At 39.5% G+C, this 18269-nt stretch overlaps 1 protein-coding gene across 1 annotated transcript in view; it reads left to right on the top strand.

The window, feature by feature from the left end:
• LOC139744416 (myotubularin-related protein 13-like) overlaps positions 1–18269 on the top strand; it is a 163391-nt gene that overhangs the window by 99819 nt on the left and 45303 nt on the right. The window contains 13 exon segments of the mRNA XM_071654854.1: positions 3609–3749; positions 4423–4611; positions 5909–6058; positions 6780–6848; positions 8142–8319; positions 8998–9023; positions 9881–10167; positions 11157–11323; positions 12204–12277; positions 12821–13016; positions 13351–13493; positions 15022–15200; positions 15985–16217. Of these exon segments, the coding sequence (XP_071510955.1) occupies positions 3609–3749; positions 4423–4611; positions 5909–6058; positions 6780–6848; positions 8142–8319; positions 8998–9023; positions 9881–10167; positions 11157–11323; positions 12204–12277; positions 12821–13016; positions 13351–13493; positions 15022–15200; positions 15985–16217 (2032 nt within the window).

Here is an 18269-nt window from a genome sequence, read left to right as displayed (position 1 = left end):
ATCCCTTTAAGCTCCATCTCATGTATTGAAGAATCAGCGTCCATTTCGTCAGCTATACTTGTCAATGTTCTTCACATCATCTTTCACAAAATGTACTGTTGGCAACACCAGTATAATATCCCTAATACTCTGTGCAAACCCATGCAAATTCCACACCCTCCAAACCCCGTATCTGACCCCTAATACCGGTATCCAAAGAGACACACCCTACTCTGTTACCCCCCTCCACCTTTCCCACCTGGTCACATTTTACCCTACCCTTCTATGCTTTTATGGAGTTCATTTATTTTTTTTCCCCCCTGTCTGCTGTCATATGCACAGGAGAAGTTCCTTGATATATGCAGATCATTACAAGGAAAAGGTTCCGTGAATAGAGATGACATTTTAAAGGGATGATCCAGTTTTGGCTGAGATGGGGATTCAGGTTTTCACTTTTGGTGAGTGATTAGAAACCACTTATATATGACATATTGAAGAGCCTACAATGCAAAGAGGAATTAGATGTTTATTTGTTGAAAATCTGTTTTAAAATGGCTTAGAGTACAAAGCAAAACAAAGTGGTCCTTAATAAAAGTGGGTCCCTCCTTTTATTAGGGGCCACTTTGTTTTACTTTGTTTTAGACATCTTGGCCATTTCAACACAAGTTTTCATTGAATAAACCTTTAATTCCTCTTGAAATTGTAGGCTCTTCAATATTTCATATATAAGTGGTTTCTAATCATATCGGCAAAAGTTAAGACCTGGATCTCCATCTCAACCAAAAGGACACCATCCTTAATACAAATTGGAACAAAATTTGTAAATAAAACTGTTGATTGCAAGGTCTTTCAGTTTGGTGGGCTGTTATGAGATCCACTAAAAAAAAAAAAAGATTGAAAACAGCAGAAATATCACTAATAGGTATATTACTACAGTAAACCAAGAAATATTGGTGGCATGAATTTTTTTCGCAAATTGCCACTGGCACTCAGTGCTTTATAGCATAGACAAGAACTCTTGCATGCATTTCAATTTTGTGAATCTTTGCATTTGCAAAATCAAAAGGCACATGAAAATTTCTGGTTTTCCAGTATTCTAACATTGTCTATGGTTCAATGTATTACAGTCATCACCACCTTTCTCAAAATTTTATCAATTCTGTATGATCATCTATTCTTGGTGGGCCATTTCATCTGTGGTTCTCATAATCATGTGATTAAAAAGAAATTATATTCACATATATATAAATATGTATTCAAATCAATCACCATTTTGGTAATCTTGCACCATTTACTCGTGGGTCACTAAAGGTTTTTCACACTTCATGCCTGCTATCACTAAATCAATTTTTACACATTATGCACAGTTATGTATTTATATACTGTCTACTTGACACATTGATTTCGCAGTTCTCGCAATTCCACCCTTTTTGACATAGAAACCAGAAAAGGGTTTGTAAAATATCAGTAGACTTGTCAGCACAATGCTGTGTATGCCATATCGTCGCTGGGGCGACAAGACCTCATATCTACAAAAAGTCAAATGTTCAGGAGAGCTAAAAAACATGGCGGCCAAAGCACTATAGCGAATGGGATAGCCTTTCCTTTGACATGCTGTGGTGGCTTCATTTTTGGAGTAAGACCGTTCAGATTTGGCCTGGACATCACTGAACCCATTATTTGACCATTAATCAAAAAAACTCATTTTCACCAAAATTTCAGATACAAGGTCTTGTCACCCCAGCGATGATATATTTATTGAGTCTAATTCTTGTGCAAATTGGGACTTCCCAACAATTTTGCGAGTGGTTAAATCTGTGATTGTGGGAGTACAGTACCAAAGAATCAACAGAGCAATGTATGCATGCACGTTGCATTCATATCAAGATCAGAGTTTGTGTATAATTATTTTGCGAAAATAAAAACCCTGTGAAATATATGGTATGGTGTATACAGTACCATTAAGCGTTTATGTCAAAGATATTCCACCAGTCAATAATTTGTGTAAGCACCGACCATACACTGTATTTCTTTTAAAGATTGGATTACGATTTTGTGAAAGCACCAATATACCAAGTGGGTAACTTCTGACTTTCTGTTGTTCGAAAGCAAAGGGAGAATGCTCTCTATTGGATGCTTGCCTTAGCACCGATGTCAGCAATTTGGTTAAAAATTATTTAAAAGCCAACTTACATACTTATATAAATCAGTGTCATGTTATTCCAGTCCATAGGAATTGATCTGGGCCCCATTTCATAAAAAGTTGATACAATGTATCAACTCTTGTGAGAATGGCAATTGTTGTGGTAATGACAAGAATCCAGCTTCCTTATTGGCTGTTGCTATTGGAAGTTGCCATTCCAGCAAGAGTTGCTATCCTAACATATTTGATGAAATGGGGCCCTGAAAGGCCTACAAAAACTACACTTTCTGGATGCTTCTTTTAGGAGCTGGTGGGTGAAGGGGGGGGGGGGAGGCGATGGATGGGGACGATGTGATTAAACTGTACAGTATTAACCCACATTTCCTATTCCCGCTGTCTGATGGAATGAGTTTTTTTTTTTTTTTTTTTTCCAAAAGAAAATGATCCTCCCCCTCCTTGTTTGATGTAGAACTTATGAAATAAAAGGGGATGGCATTTTTAGAACTGAAGCATGTATGCCATATTAAATGTCAGACCAGTTTTGATGCCAGAAAACAACTTTGACGACTCTGTTTGATATGCTGGTATGCTGGGGCTATGACATAAGCAAAATGTAAATGCAGGCACACAAATCTGTATCATATATCAAATATCAAAACATGTTTTAATGGTGAAGGTATTCGAGTTACTCGAAATCCCCTAAAAGGCTTGCAAAAGGAATTCCCGTCGAATCTTATGTGAAAATGAGATTGCCATTGAAGCTGTGACAATAGTTACAAGTAAAATAGATATTTAATAGATGCTGTTCACACTAAGTATTACAATGCCTTACAAAAAGGTGGCTCTTGGCATCGAATCATTGATATCAATTAGAACTAAATGGTATTACTAACCATCAACAGATAATGACTTGTAATGAAATTTGTGTAACTGCTGTTCATGGTACGCTGTAGTTGTTACATTACCAAATGTCAAATGTGATGGTAAAGTACAAAAGATGCAGTCATAATTACACCATATTATATTTCGAAATGTAAGATACTTTTTTTTCCCCCTTAGACCCAAAGTAATTGGGAAATAAACATTAAAGAGAAAAAGAAAGGCGTGTTTATGTATTTAGCACCATAGAGCTCCGTACTACTGTATAAGGCAGATGAAGGCTATATTGTACTGCATGGGTTTTAAGAAGAGAGCATTCTTGCGTTCCTGCCCTCAAAAATTTATACCTTTCATTACATCACAATTTCATGTTTTTATTTGGTAATGACCCTAGTATTAACAGAATGCATATCCTGTGCATCAAAAGGATATTAATTTCTTACCACCGGCATGGTCATTTACATTTCTTTTACATTTCCTTTTGCTGAGCCTGCCTCATGAATCCATACGTGCATGCAAGATTTTTATCCAGAAAAAAAAAACTTACTGGATTGCTCCACCTCACTGCAAACTGGTCTCACTCTGCCCCGCCCTTTGATCTCTCCAGGAGAATCCCACCAAGGCCCAGTACCTCCAGAAGATCCCCAAGCCCACGGAGGGGGCCCACACCCGCATCCATCAGGTGCCCTTCCCGACGCTGGCCAGCAGCAAAGTGCAGGACGTCATCGAGGATGGACAGGCCAAGGCGGTGAGCCCTAGATTCGTCCATCTTTTACACATTGCCTCCCTTAACCCCAGTACTGCCAAGGATTTATAACACTATGGGGTAGAATGGTGGTGGGAATTTGAAACTGTTGGTTATAAGATGGTTAACCCATTGAAGATTAGTCCCAAGTATTCTTGGGCTTGGGTAAATGGGAAATGCCTGTTATAGGAAAATCAGTCAGTCTTCAACAGTCTAAGGAACAAATCAAAGTATAAAAGTGTACATCATACAACATTGGCTGCCTAGTGGACTAGAAGATTTCATAGTCAAAATAATGTCACCTTCAGTTCATTTCTTGCCCTCAGATGGGAGCGAGTCTTGAATAACTATCAAATCTGCACAAAAGAAAGCGGACTCAATATTCATTGGCAATCTACATTGATTGAATGTTCAACTAGCTTTATACTGTACATCACTGATTCTCGTTATAAAGATAGCAGCAAACATCATGATATCCAATATTTTCCTCTTGAATCTTGGGTCTACAATATTGCACTTGCCTTTATGGACTAGGACTTTATAATTGGCAGTATTCTTCTTGTGCACCTCACTCACTTCATAGTATCATAATCTCTATAGTTCCTGCAAATGAAATGAAATATTAAATGTCCTCGTGACTGAAATTCTCACATCACGTCAAACCTCCTCACGACAGATTCTGCAGAGCATGAACCCGAACCTGCTAAAGCCGCGGACACCGAAAGCCACCAACGTGCCGTACGGGCCACCCATCACGTCGTACGAGGACCACATGAACCTGATCAATAACAGCGCCCGTCGGCTGGAGGTTCTCAAGACCTGCATCAACTTCATCTTTGAGAACAAGATCCTGGATGCCAGGCGGGTGAGCTCAAAGGTCGTGTGTCCTTTAGAGACCTAGTAGCGGCTCAGATGCATTTGAAAATCCCTGTAACGAATTGATGTGTACAGCAGTACATATATCACTGATCTCTAAGTACAAACACAGCCTATTTTAAAGAATCTCAACTAGAGTCAACAGTTAAATGTGAGCTTAAGCTATGATGCACATACAATGTATCCACTAACAGGTGCTATTCATTGTTTTTGAATGTATCCTGCTGGGTAGGGAAGGAAGATCAATTTAATCTGACCACCCATTTATCCCCACACTACTTGATCTCTAAGCCTGGCACTGATAATAACTTAAAAACAATTTTTGAAGTTAAAGGGACAGTACAGTACTGGTTGAGGTAGGGATTAATGTTTAGAACATTCATAAGTGAGATAATGAGAAACCTTTTACAAAATATGAAAGGGCATGTAATTTTAGGAAGGGTTCAACATTTATTTGATGAAAATTGGTTTTCTTATGGCTGAGATATCCAAAAAAGTGATAATAATAAAAGGCAACAGGCTACGCCTTTTATTAGGATCTCTTTGTTTCACCTTGTTTTTGGATATCTCAGCCATTTCAAAACCGATTTTCATCAAATAAACTTTTGATGCCCCTTAGAATTGCATGCTCTTTGACATCTCATAGAGTGGTTTCTGAATATCTCGCAAAAAGTTAAAAGCTAAATCCCCACCTCAACCAGAACTGTACACACCCTTTAATAAAGGGTGTGTAATTTTCTGAATATCTCGCAAAAAGTTAAAAGCTAAATCCCCACCTCAACCAGAACTGTACACACCCTTTAATAAAGGTTATAATATTTTCATAAAGAGAGGTTTTGCAATGTGTTTTCTCTCTATGCGGCAGCTTTGCCTCCTCATTACTTGCTCTTTGATACTTCAGCCAGTACCATATACAGCTGTATGCTAATTCTCCCCAGCGAAGCGTTATATGTCAACTCAGATAATGGTAATTGTTTGTGGCAAAAGGCTTCGTAACAGGCAAATAAGTAAAGCTGTGGATGCCTCAGAGTTCTGCAACAATAGTAACATGTACCAGACACTCCCTCAATATCAGTCAGCACAGACAATGACTGCATACTGATTGTGATGATAAGTGAATATTTAATACACTCTGTCATTCACTCATAGATGTGAACATGGTAGTATGGTTGGAGTTGAGTGCAGATGAACATGCCACATATAAGAGTTTTCTCAATTTTGCACTTGAATGTATGCTACTGGATGGTCCATCACACTTCTGTCTGTCTGTCTGTCGCCCTCTATAGTTGTTCCCTGCCGTGATGCGCTCCCTGAAGAGCCGAGTGGCCCGCCAGGCCCTGCTACATGAGCTGGAGGCCCACGTCAGTAAGAACCGCGCCATGCTGGAGCCCCAGCAGTTTGGTATGGTGGTCCGTCTCATGAACGCTGCCCTGCAGGTGAGACCGCTATGACGGGCAAGCCGGAATAACGGGAGGAGTTTTGCCCCAGCAGAATTAGGATAATGATGATGATAATGATTGTTATTGTTTGTAGATAATACAAGTAATCAGACAACCATAATTGTGTTTTCAGAATCACAGCGTTGACTGTCTGAAATCACACTTTTTTTAGGTAATGATGATTGACTGAATTTATTTCTGAATGTCTTTTTCATACGTAAATCTAATGCAAAGTCAATTGAACAAACTAATTGAATACAATATTATTTGGATCTAATTATGGTGATGATAATGATTGTTATTGTTTATATTATTGATTATCTTTATTTTTCAAACAGTGAGATCCATAAAGATAACATTTATCCCGAGTCCAGGGTCAAGATGGCATTGAACAGTGTGCAATGTTAACATTCTGTCAGTTGCAAGGTACACATTGTACATGTGTATGATGTGTCATACAATGAAAATGTGTTTTTAAAGTCAATGAGTTTGACTAACTAATATTGGCAACATCTATAACATCACACTGTTTTTTGAGATTCAGTATTCACTTCCTATCCGCCTGATTGTAGCCCAAATGAATAAAGATTAGACAGTCTGATGTGAAGGTGCAAGGCACAGAAACGCTGTGAAGGGAGCTTGTGCTTATGGTATGATGTCAACTCTTTCTCATCTTCCTTAATATCCTCTTCTTCCTCTCCATGGCAACCGTCTCCAGGAGGATTCGAACAGTGAGGAGTTCAGTCTGAGTATGGACATGCTGCCCCTCATTACTGCCTTCTGTCGGGTGAGTCTAGCAAACAAACCCTAAAAGGGCTGCGGGGGGGGGTTGAATCAACCCCCCCTCGACATTTTTTGCGACTATTCCGCCGTGCGACATTTTTTGACCGCACTGTTTGCTGACTTTTTACTTTTAAGTCTCGCACATCTTTTGACATCATTTTCGTGAAAATCGCGCATACCGTTATGACGCTGCACGACCTTCTATACATGTCTGTCAGACCAAAAATGGCTCAAAAACGTGATTTTGTGTATAAAGTCTAATGGAGTTTTCTCACCTTATTCATAAACATATGATTATTTTCACTTTCATTGGCTGAAATCAATTATTTTCAGCATGATTTTCTTGAAATAGGTTCTGTCATAAATTTTGCAAAAAAAGAATGATAAAACAAAAGGTCGAAAAACAAAAAAATACATAAGAAATTCATAAAACAATAGTTTTTGATACCAGATTTTTTTTTCAAGTACATTGTTAGGAATGCTACGAGGAATAATGTCACCAAAAACTAGGATGCCATTAGCTTTATTTTCTGAATTAGAGCAAAATTTATGATTTTTCTTTTATAGTTTGGTAGATTACGCGACAGGTAAACTATGTGCCAATTTTCAGGGCGATTGCGCGATCAACGGCCGAGATCTTGGGGGGGGGGGTTGAATCAACCCTCCCCCAGCCACAGAACACCCCCAAAAAACCCGGCCTGGTTCTCCAGGGTTAATCTGATGAAAGTCCGCCAAGTTTGGCTCCAGCCGCATTAAAATTATTATGCTTATTACTCGGCCTTTACCCAGCAAAGTGTTAATTTGTATTATTTCACCAGAGTTATAACATGTCACCGCCATCTTACCATGCACATCGCCCGTACATTTGTGTGCAGAGCTCATGACATCACATGATCTTGGAGACAGTCTCTGCTGGAAAATGTGTACAAATCCCCAAAGAGTGTGCCTGGTAAGATGGCGGGACAGTGGTTTCACTTGTCTGCAAACATGAATGGGCCAATGAGATATCCAGATATATGTCCTCTAGAGATCAGTGGGGTAACCCTGATACTCCAGTAAGTTTTGGAATAACACGCTAAGTGGCATCATACAGTGGACTCCCATTATAATGAAGTCATCGGGACCAGCAGTTTTCTTTCGTTATATCGAAATTTCGTTATTACTGAAAAAATAAGCAATAAATAACATAGAGCGGACAATGTTGCAGCCTGAATTTTTACTTCGTTGTAGACCAAAATTTCGTTATAACCATGTTCATTATAACGGGAGTGCACTGTATTCTCTTCATTCCATCCAGAAACTGTGTCCCGGCATCATCCAGTTTGCCTACACGGTTACCCAGGACCATCCCGTCTTCGCCAGCCAGCAGTTCTGGGAGACGGCCTTCTATGCCGACGTGGAGAAGAACATTCGTGGCCTCTACGTCACCGACAGCCCCGTGCCGGAGAAGAGAGAGGTGAGGGAGGGGGAAGCGTGTGATGTTGATTTATGGGGCAATAAGTGAAAGTTTTTGCATCCTAGTCGAGGAGTGATTAGTGCACTGTAGTTGGGTCTCATAAACGATTCATATTCGGTGGGTGTGCTGCTGTGGTGTTTGTGAGATTTTGCTTGCCAAATACAGACGTAGTTTGTTTCAAATTGATCTTAAAGGGATGGTACAGTATTGGTGGAGATGAGAATTGGACTTTTAACTTTTTGCAAGATACCAAGAAAACAATTATGATATAGTACAGAGCATACCATTTTAAAAGGAGTTAAAAGTTTATTTGATGAAAATCGGGTTTGGAATGACTGAAACATCCAAAAACAAAGTAAAACAAAGCGATCGTAATAAAGTGTGGATCCCACACTTTATTAGAATCACTCTTTTTTGGATATCTCAGCCATTTCAAAACCAATTTTTATCAATAAACATTGAATTCATCATAGAATTACATGCTCTTTCATTTTTCATAAGAGGTTTCTCATTATCTCACCAAAAAATGTTAGAAACCTGAAATTAGGTCTCAACCAAAACTGTACGATCCCTTTAAATGCATTCTTTCGTAAGCTGTTCTTTTTTCGTTTGCCTGAGCCAATTGGCTCTCGTGAGCTTAAAGATTATTGGGAGGGTGCTGTCAAAGGGACCTGCAGCAATCCCCAAATCTCAAGAGTTTTAAGATCGTTTGCGTCAGGGGATGTTCCATGCAGGCGAAATGCGCTACTCAGCCGAAAGCCAGACCCATGGGTCTCTTTTTAACAGTAATGTACAATTTGTAGTCCCATGTAATCATATCAAGCGGATCACACCTCTGGCTCCGTTATATTGCAGTAAATGGCATCATCTATATTGGGGAGAGAGACATGAATGTGCTACATGTACAAATTTGTGTATTTCACCGAAGTCCAGTGATAATATGTTTTGGTATGAAGGGTAGAAATATATGTACAATAATGTAGATAATAATTTCTATAGGATGAAATGGGGAAATGGTCAATAGTCATGGTCAGGGTCACTGTACTGTTTTACAAAGATGTCATGTTTTGAGGTGAGAATTTTCTTCAGTTTATCTCCCTCTGCAAATGAAATTGTAAGATCGCAACTGCTGATCTGTGATTTAACAAACATGTCGGAAAAAAGGAACCACGCCACTTGGACCTGTCATTTACTGCTTTCCAAGCAGCAACACTACCACCAGGCTGTCCCTGGGTGCCGGCAGTGACATGGTGAACTTGAAACAGATACCCAAGCTCCATATTTCTGACATTGTTATGTTAAGTAGTCCAAGGTGGACAAGGCTTTAATAAAAGCAAGAGAGTATTAATCAGAGGGGTGAAGGTTGAGGTGTGAATTTAACCCCTCTGATTAATATTCTCTTGCTTTCATGTCATGTTTTCTCATTAACTTTATCCATGTCTGTTTCTGTCGTGCTATGTTTGTATGATTCTACACTTGTCCATCATACCTCACATTCTCTTTTGCCTTCACTCTCTCCACTGTCTCAATGAATGCAGACGGTCAACGAATCCCTGGTCAGCGCCATCGACACCTCCCAGTCCACGTCCAACTCCGCGTCGTCATCGTCGGCCAACGGGCTGATCCAGGCCGGGGTGGAGCGCAGCGCGCTGGAGATCGCCGCCGAGCAGCTGCGGCTCTGGCCCGGCATGAGCCTGGACACCCGCGACGAGCTCATCAAGAACGAGGAGAGTATAGTGTACAGCCAGGCGGTGCACTACGCCAATCGCATGGTGTGCTTCCGTGTGCCGCTGGACGCCTCCCGGGGGCTCAAGAACTCCGTCACTCTGGAGGGGGACAGCGGGGGAAGCAGCAACATGACGGGAAGGTGAGGAGGGGGCTAATCTTACTCTTGGCTCTGTTTGTCTTTTTTTTTTAATAAGTTGTTTATTTATCTAGTATTATTATTGTTATTATCATTATTATTATTATTATTATTATTGTTATTATTATTGTTATTATTATTATTATTATTTTTATCATTATCATTATTATTATTGTTTATTATTATTATTATCATTATTATTATTATTATTATCATTATTACTAATACTAATACTTTTATTATTATTGGTATTATTATAATTGTTGTCGTTGTTTTGTTTTAGTTATCATTATCATCATTATTGCTGGTTATATTACTATCATTGTTGTTATTATTGACATTTATATTATTTTGTTATTATATCTTCTTTCTTTTCGTTTCCACATCAAATAGCAGGAAGTGGTCAAAGCACTTTTTTGACACTGTGATATCGCTACTTTCTTAACTATGAAACCAGGACTTCGTCATTCTGAAGTCATGTTCTTTTATCTGCTAGCTAACTGAACCATGGCAAATGTGTGGAAGGGTTAGCAAGTAGAAGAAGAATTAGGTAAATTCTTGCAAGTGAACTTCTTTATCTATCTGTTGAAGCGGTTATGGTTGAGGAGTTAAGACCAGAGACCAGTCATGAGGTTTGTGGTTCAAGCCCCATGACAGCTGCAGTTGCAGGTCATATGCAAGGCACTCTATCCCATTACCCAGAGTCCTTGGGAGAAGTAAAGTGGTCAGTCCCATTCAGCGACATTATGACAAATTATGATACAATTCAATTTCATTTTCCTTGGGTCCGATTCATGAAGTCATCACATAAAAGTCTTCACATACATCTCAGAATGGCCAAAGTCGCTAATATGTAGCTATGTGGATAAGTAAAATCCATTTCATGAAGTCTCCCATAAGTGTGTCTTATGAGCAAAAAGTCTCTCACAAAACTTTCATGAAACGTACCCCTGGATACATTTACTGATGACCATTGACTCTCTACTTTTCAGCCTCGGGGGTAGTGATAGCTATGATGCCGACAGCAACTTTGAAGAGGGGGACCCGCGCGATGTCCCCAACAAGGTCATCAAGTTCATCTCAAGATTTGTGGACAAGGTGTGTACAGAGGCTGGTGTGTCCCACGATCACCTCAAGAACCTACACGGACTTATACCAGGTCAGTGCTTTATAAACTTCATTTAAAGTAGAGATTTGTCTGTGTGTTTATACACGTTATGCATTTATTAATATCTTTATTAGTCTTTTTGCATCCATTTATCTACCTCTATCTGCCTATCTATCTATGTATCTACATGTATCTATCTATCTATCTATCTATCTGTCTATCTATCTATCCATCTACAAAATGTATATAGCACTCAATCTACCCATCTGTCTATCCAAATATTTACTATCTATCTGTCTGTTTATCTATTTACAAGTCTTTTCATTTATCTATTTATTCATATACATACAGTTGTATACTCTACCCTTCTGCATATTGGCAAATTAATTTGTGTGTCATGGTATGAACATCATTTTATCAATATACAGGTAGGCGTGTATGGATACACATTTGTATTAAAGGTCCTGTTACCTTTGGGAGCAGTGATTTAAAAAATGTTCAAGATATCACATTTGTGAGAATATCCTGTGCTGCATTGAAGATGATGACAGTGTATCATGATCTTAGTAGTGATACAGATAATTGTAATGAACAGAAATGGTTATAATGAATACTCCTCTTGTGGATGTCATGGTAAGTGATAAAAGTGGTAATAATAACCACTTCTATGGCAATGAATCATTGAAAAATGAACATAGTAGTTTGTATCAACAGGAAATGATTATTTAATATGTCAAAACCTGTCATTCATGTGAGGGCTCATTTTGCAATTATACACACATCGAATAGTACAATATATTCCTCTATCTTATTTATGGGAGTTTATAGAAGAAAATAAAACAGCTGATAAGCTTTAGATAAGAGACTGGTTGTGAAATACATTCAGTGAAGTTTGTGTCAATTTCTTTTGACTGGTGACCATTTCTTCCAGGGCTGGTTGCAATGCATATAGAGACACTGGATGGTGTCAACAGGGAGAGCAAGAGGTTACCACCCATACAGAAGGTAATTTGTTGATCATCTATGACATTTGGGATCCCACAGCACTGTTACTAAGGGCAACATAAGTTTAATACATTAAATGGTCTGTATACATGGGTAAATACTGGTTGGTGATTGGTTGTAATGCAATACAGTTACTAATGTTGTGAAGATTGAATTGTTATATTACTTGTAGTGATGTCATATCAGGTAATAAAATTCCAGAATTTGACTGGAAGAAATTTTGGAAGAGGCAAACTTATGGAGGAAGAGCTTGGGAGGGTCAGCTTAAGAGAGGAGGATGCCCCAAATTGGGAGAGATGGCGTGAAGGTGTTAGAGCTGTTGCTGTGAGAGCCATGAGGTAAATCCGGCCACCATCGTTGTCGGGGACAGACCCGGATTAAAAGTGGTATGATAGGGATGACGGTGATGATGATAATGATGATGATGATTGAGGTGATGGTGGTGGTGGTGATGATGATGATGATGATGATGAGACTAAAACTTACTGTGCCTTTCTTTTCTTTTTTCTGACTTTTTCCTGAACTCTTTTGTCTCCATCTCAGCCCAAGATCCTGAAACCCAACTTGCTACCAGGAGAGGAGAAGATGATGGAGGGTCTCCGTGGTTACCTGGTTCTGGATGGCAGGGAGGAGGGCCAGGGGGGCGTCATGGGTGGCCCCACCCTCCTGCCGGCAGAGGGCGCTGTGTTCCTCACAAATTATCGCATCATCTTCAAGGGCACTCCCATCGACATGCAGGGTATGATAGAAGACGTCGGAAATGTGTGCGATGAGTTTCCACTGGAAAATGTTGAATTTTACTCTAATTTCTTTCTGTTATGGAATTTAAATGACCTTCTTAAACAACCTGATACTGTAACACCAGAAATGTTGATAGCATAAAACTTTGTTGAATTGGAGCTGATGGCCTTTTCCTCGGCATGAAGCATTCCCAAATTGCCATTTGCATTCTGTGATTCGCAATATAAATGTCCTTTATTATCGTAGTTATTAACTGAATCCATCCCAATGTTGAGTACATGGTTAAGCTCGATGTAGTCGCTGTTGTCATGTCGTTATGTTTTTAACCCCAGCCTGTGAGCAAGTGGTGACGAGGAGTTTCCCCGTCTCAGCCCTCTCCAAGGAGAAGAAGATTAACGTCACCAACATCGGCAACCTCTTCCACCTGGACCAGTTCCTCTCGGAGGGTATCCAGCTCCGGTCGAACACCTTCCAGGTTGGTCTCTGAAAAAAAAGGGGGGGGGGAGGGGGAAGAAAGCCCTAGAAAGGACAACAATGGACCGATTCTGTTGTACCCCCATTCCACAGGGATTTTTTTTTTCTCATCAGTCACTCATCAGAAGCAAATTTTGTTGCTTCTGGCTACCCACCGAAGTGTATCGGATTGCAGTCTGATGAATCGGACTTGTGTTGGTTGACCATCAGGTCAGTGTCAGACGAGTGGCGCGTGGATCTTCATAGGATGATCTTGCCTCATCGGATCACCGCCCAACATGTCTGACACTGAATCGATAGCCAACCAACACAGGTTAGAATCATTGGATTGTGATCCGATACACTTTGATGGGTGGCCGGAAGCGATAACCTTTGCTTCCCACAAGTGACCGATGAGAAAAAATCTCTGTGAAATGGGGTATAATTCATCACAACTTTAAAGGCATAATTTACCATTTGCAGATGAAACAAAAACCCAGAGTTAGTGCTTTAAGATAGTTTTAAAATGTGAGTTAGGGATAGAAACAACCACTGTAAAAATTTGAATTGGTAAAATCAATGTTAAGTATTGTTAAATATACAAAGTGTGAACAATAGTTATAATAAAAATGTTTCCAGACTAAACCGTCTACAGTTACGGTTTATTGAGAAAAATACAGATATCTCCTTACACTTTAGGCTTTATCGTGAAAATTGTATATGATAGGATGTTTTGTGGTACAACACATCTACACATATATGCATTAAATGTCATATCTTGAAATTTTTCTAAAATCACTGTTCCCAAAATTGAACGGGATCTTAAATACATTGTGTGGATGTTTCTCTTTCTACAGCCTAGTAACTAAGATTTTCATGCACCTGCTTCCTCCCATCAAGTTCTGCAGGCAGGAATTCACTTAGTTGTTGCTAGGTAGGGCAAGCCTGTGGCAAACTTTGTGGTTGTTAAGGGCAGCTTTTGTGAATAAAATGTGCACAAAATCAGAATACATTACAGAACTGGTCTATTCCGGACCAGTTTTAGGTAATTCTGAGAAGATAGAGTAACATTTTACTAGCACAGTGGCAAAAATTAAATCGAAACTGGATAATAATTAGGGAAGTTATGAAATCATGAAGTTTTGCCAAGTTTCACAAAGCAATCCCAACACATTATCAGACAGGCTGCAAAGGTGTGAAATAGTCATTTGGCGTGGGAAAGCTAGACAATCACATGTAAAGATTGGTTGAAGCTTGAATTACTATATATGCTGTTATTTTCGCGTGCAAATATTTTCACAAATGACGAGGTCATAGACATTTTCGCGACATATTGTTTTTCGCGAATCAATGCCGATGCTTATGTTAATGCTCTATTATCAAAGCGCATGGAGACATTTTCGCGTGTTGTTAAATTCGTGATCCAACTGTGACTCGCGAAATTCGCGAAAATTAAACCCTCGCGAAAATAACAGCTTATACAGTATGTCTTTCCCCAACCAATGAATGTTCTCTATATTCATTTTCCGCTTTTGTAACAAACTTTGCAGCTCATGAAGATCGTGTTTGATGCGGAGGTGAGCCTGGAGCGGCTGGAAACGTTCCGCAAGACGTGCAACAAGCTGCGCTACCCCCAGACCATCTTCCACACGTTCGCCTACCCCCGCTCCCTCATCTCCCCGGCCCTCTCGACGCAGATGAAGCACAAGGAGAAGAGCGCCACCTTGAGGTGACTAGCGTACAGGGCTGTATGTCAGTTGCATTACATATGCTCCCGTGATAATTGCTCCCATGAAATATGTTCACGCTAAGCCAAGTATAAATTCCACCCACAAACTTAACCCCAACCCTAAGTCCTTGGAGAAATTAAGACCGAAGCAATTGTCGCAGGAGCAAGTGTTGCGTCGCCTCAATGTCATGACAGTGCTTTTGTGCATGTACACGTTGCGTGAGGCTTGTACCAGCTGGGCATTTGTCTACTCGTATTTTTCAATGGAGGGAGGGGAGATGTTGGAGAATGGAAACCCAATCCACGTTAACTGTAGTGTATTATGGGGGCTGTCAAAAATGTTTCTCTCTGAAGATAGATAGTAACTCTGCTGTCATTAAAATGTGGGGCTAACAGGTTAGATTTGCAGACATTTATATTAGCTGTTTATGGAGCTGCCAACTGGTAAGTTTCAATCGTATTTACAACTTGTACACTGTATGTTTTATTTTTCTCATCAGAATAAGAAAACGTGTGTATAGGAGGAAAATATGATTTGTTTGTATTTTTAGAAATTTCATTTCAAAATGTCAAAATTTATAATTTTCCAACCAATATTTTTAATCTTTTTTTTGGGGGGTCTTGTACTGTATATTAAGATATCGTTTGATCTGCAACAATTGGCAGCTTTATGTTTACACTCCTGCAATGGAATGGTCGACCATTACTTATGGTACAAATGCAGGTACAATGTGTATATCTAAGTTGTACGTGAACGCGCCAGCCATTCTGTTACCGCCTGCAGAAAATTTGCCACGAAAACATTCCTGCGAGGGGGCAAGAAGTCGGCGTCCAAGATCTCTCGCAAAGACAAGTATGTCCTGCCTCCGGGGGCCTCCCGGCTGCCCGTCGCCCAGGCGGCCGTGACCACGGCCGCCATGACGTCAAAGGAGGACACCCTCACGGCCAGCATGGAGAGCATACGGACGGACAGTCGGCCCAGTAGCGCCCTCTACGACGACGACGAGCAGCTGTCCAGTGAGTAGAGACGTTGCGCAATAGACCTCCCCATGTGGAGTTGCAATTTTATTGATGCTATCATTGTTGTCAGTGACCCAAAGTTTACTACAAGATTTTGAATTAAGATTCTAGATATAGGACTGTTACACACGTTTGTTATGTTTTGTTAAGTGTCGAATGTTGCATGTGTTCTTATTATCATTGAATACAAACATTTTTCAATATTTCATTCATGCATGTCTTTGTCTGACTGTTTTGACTGTTGTGATTGAGTTTTTCACCTGTAAAGCATCTTGTCAGTGTAGTCTTATTAAAGGAGAGGAGACCTAGGATTCCAGAGGGCACTGTTGCATGGACTGATACTGTGAAAAAAATGCATCATTTGCCACGTTCAGAATGTCTGAATATAACCACTTTGTATATTTTGTATGTCCAAAATTATTGAAATAATGTCAATTTCAGTTCGTTTCTTTGATTTGGCTGGTGTTTCAGGCTGGTTTCGCCTACCACATACGAATCTTACAAAAACAAAGTTTTGCTTGCTAACTAATTAGGAAACTTACATATAAATACATGATCTCCTGTGATAGAAATTCAAAGAGCTTTGTGGATGTTAGTAATGAAGATGTCCATGATCATTCAACAACGCCCTCTTGAGTCCCGGGTCCGTGTACCTTTAATGTTTCTATGATGTTGTATGATATGCATGAATGAGTTTGTCTCACACTGTCATATGTTGCCTTTATATGGCTCCCAACGTGCCCTGGATACAATTGTGGGCAGCATCGTCATCATGCAAACTGGTTGATGTATGCATGTCCTTATCCATATCAAATCTACCCTTCTATTCAGTCTCTATACTCTATTCTGACAAAATTTTCTTGTGATAAAGGAAATAATGACATTTAATTCCTTTTTTATCTGTTTTTTCCCCTTCCTGTTTTAACCTCGCTTGTGAGGATTATACAATATCAAAAGCTCCCAAACCAGTATTTTAAGGTAGAGATCTGATCCGACGCCAAACTTCTGACAGAAAGTGAAGGTGGTAGGCGTTTTTTTCCAGCTGATGAATTTAGTTATAGTCCCCTCATCAAAGGCCATGTTCTCCATGAAATTTGTGATGGGACTGCTCAACAGTAGCTGCTCCAGAGCTCTTGCAGATATTTCTCTTCTATTGTTATGTCTATTGAAAACAAGATATTTGCCTTTCTCAGAACTACAAGCTGTAAGTGATGTTAGGATATCCACGTACATGAAAATCACATCAAATTACCTCTTTTTCACACAGTAGGAGAAAAGTTAAAGATGGCCCACGTAAGATTCATAGTAATTTTGCGAGAGCGTATACCTACAACCTCGCCTAATTTAACCCCCCCCCCCCACTTTTCTCTTTGAGGTAGACAATATAAAATGTTGTTTAGGCAAAGTTTTTTTTTGTTTTTGTTTTTGTTTTTTCAAAAGGAGATATTTAATAGTGAGGCCTCCTAGAAATTGTCATGGAGCCTTTCTACACAAATATATAGTAGACTGTAAATTGTCTGTGAGTAAAAGATAACTTGTGTCTCATCAAATTGCAAGTAACAAAGAAGAGCTCATTTGTTTGTGTTTTGGAAGTGACAGTGCTGAGAATTTGAAATGAAACGAAAGTGGACATCTTTTCATATACTTTGACACGACTGGTTTGAATTCCAACTGCATTTAGAGTGGCTGATTCTTCCACTTTTTATGTAAATTTCTCTTCTTTTTTTTTTGTCCGTGCGTTTTCATATAATTGTGGTATTGTGCCGTAAAACATCTGTAACATGCGTTGACTTCCATCACCCGTGTAGGTATGAACCTTGAGAGTTTAAATTCTAGCTGAAGTACAGACCAAAATAAGGTCAGCTACATGGCAATTGCTTGTGGGTAGTAAGCAAGTTTCTCTCAGAAAGTATATCTAAAAAGAAAAAAAAAGAAAAGAAATTGAATCCAAACTATTCATCCCTCCAAATGCTGGTTACAGATAAAATGTTACAGTGCATCACGTTCATCATGATCATGTTTCTTCGTCGATAGGTGTCTCGAAGAAAG

This window comes from Diadema antillarum, unplaced genomic scaffold (genome assembly GCF_040938485.1).
Source record: "Diadema antillarum isolate AM-2024a unplaced genomic scaffold, OU_Dant_1.0 seq00001171_RagTag, whole genome shotgun sequence".
Lineage (NCBI taxonomy): Eukaryota > Metazoa > Echinodermata > Echinoidea > Diadematoida > Diadematidae > Diadema > Diadema antillarum.
The sequence above is the reverse complement of the archived record's forward strand: the minus strand, read 5'-3'. Positions and strand labels throughout refer to the sequence as shown.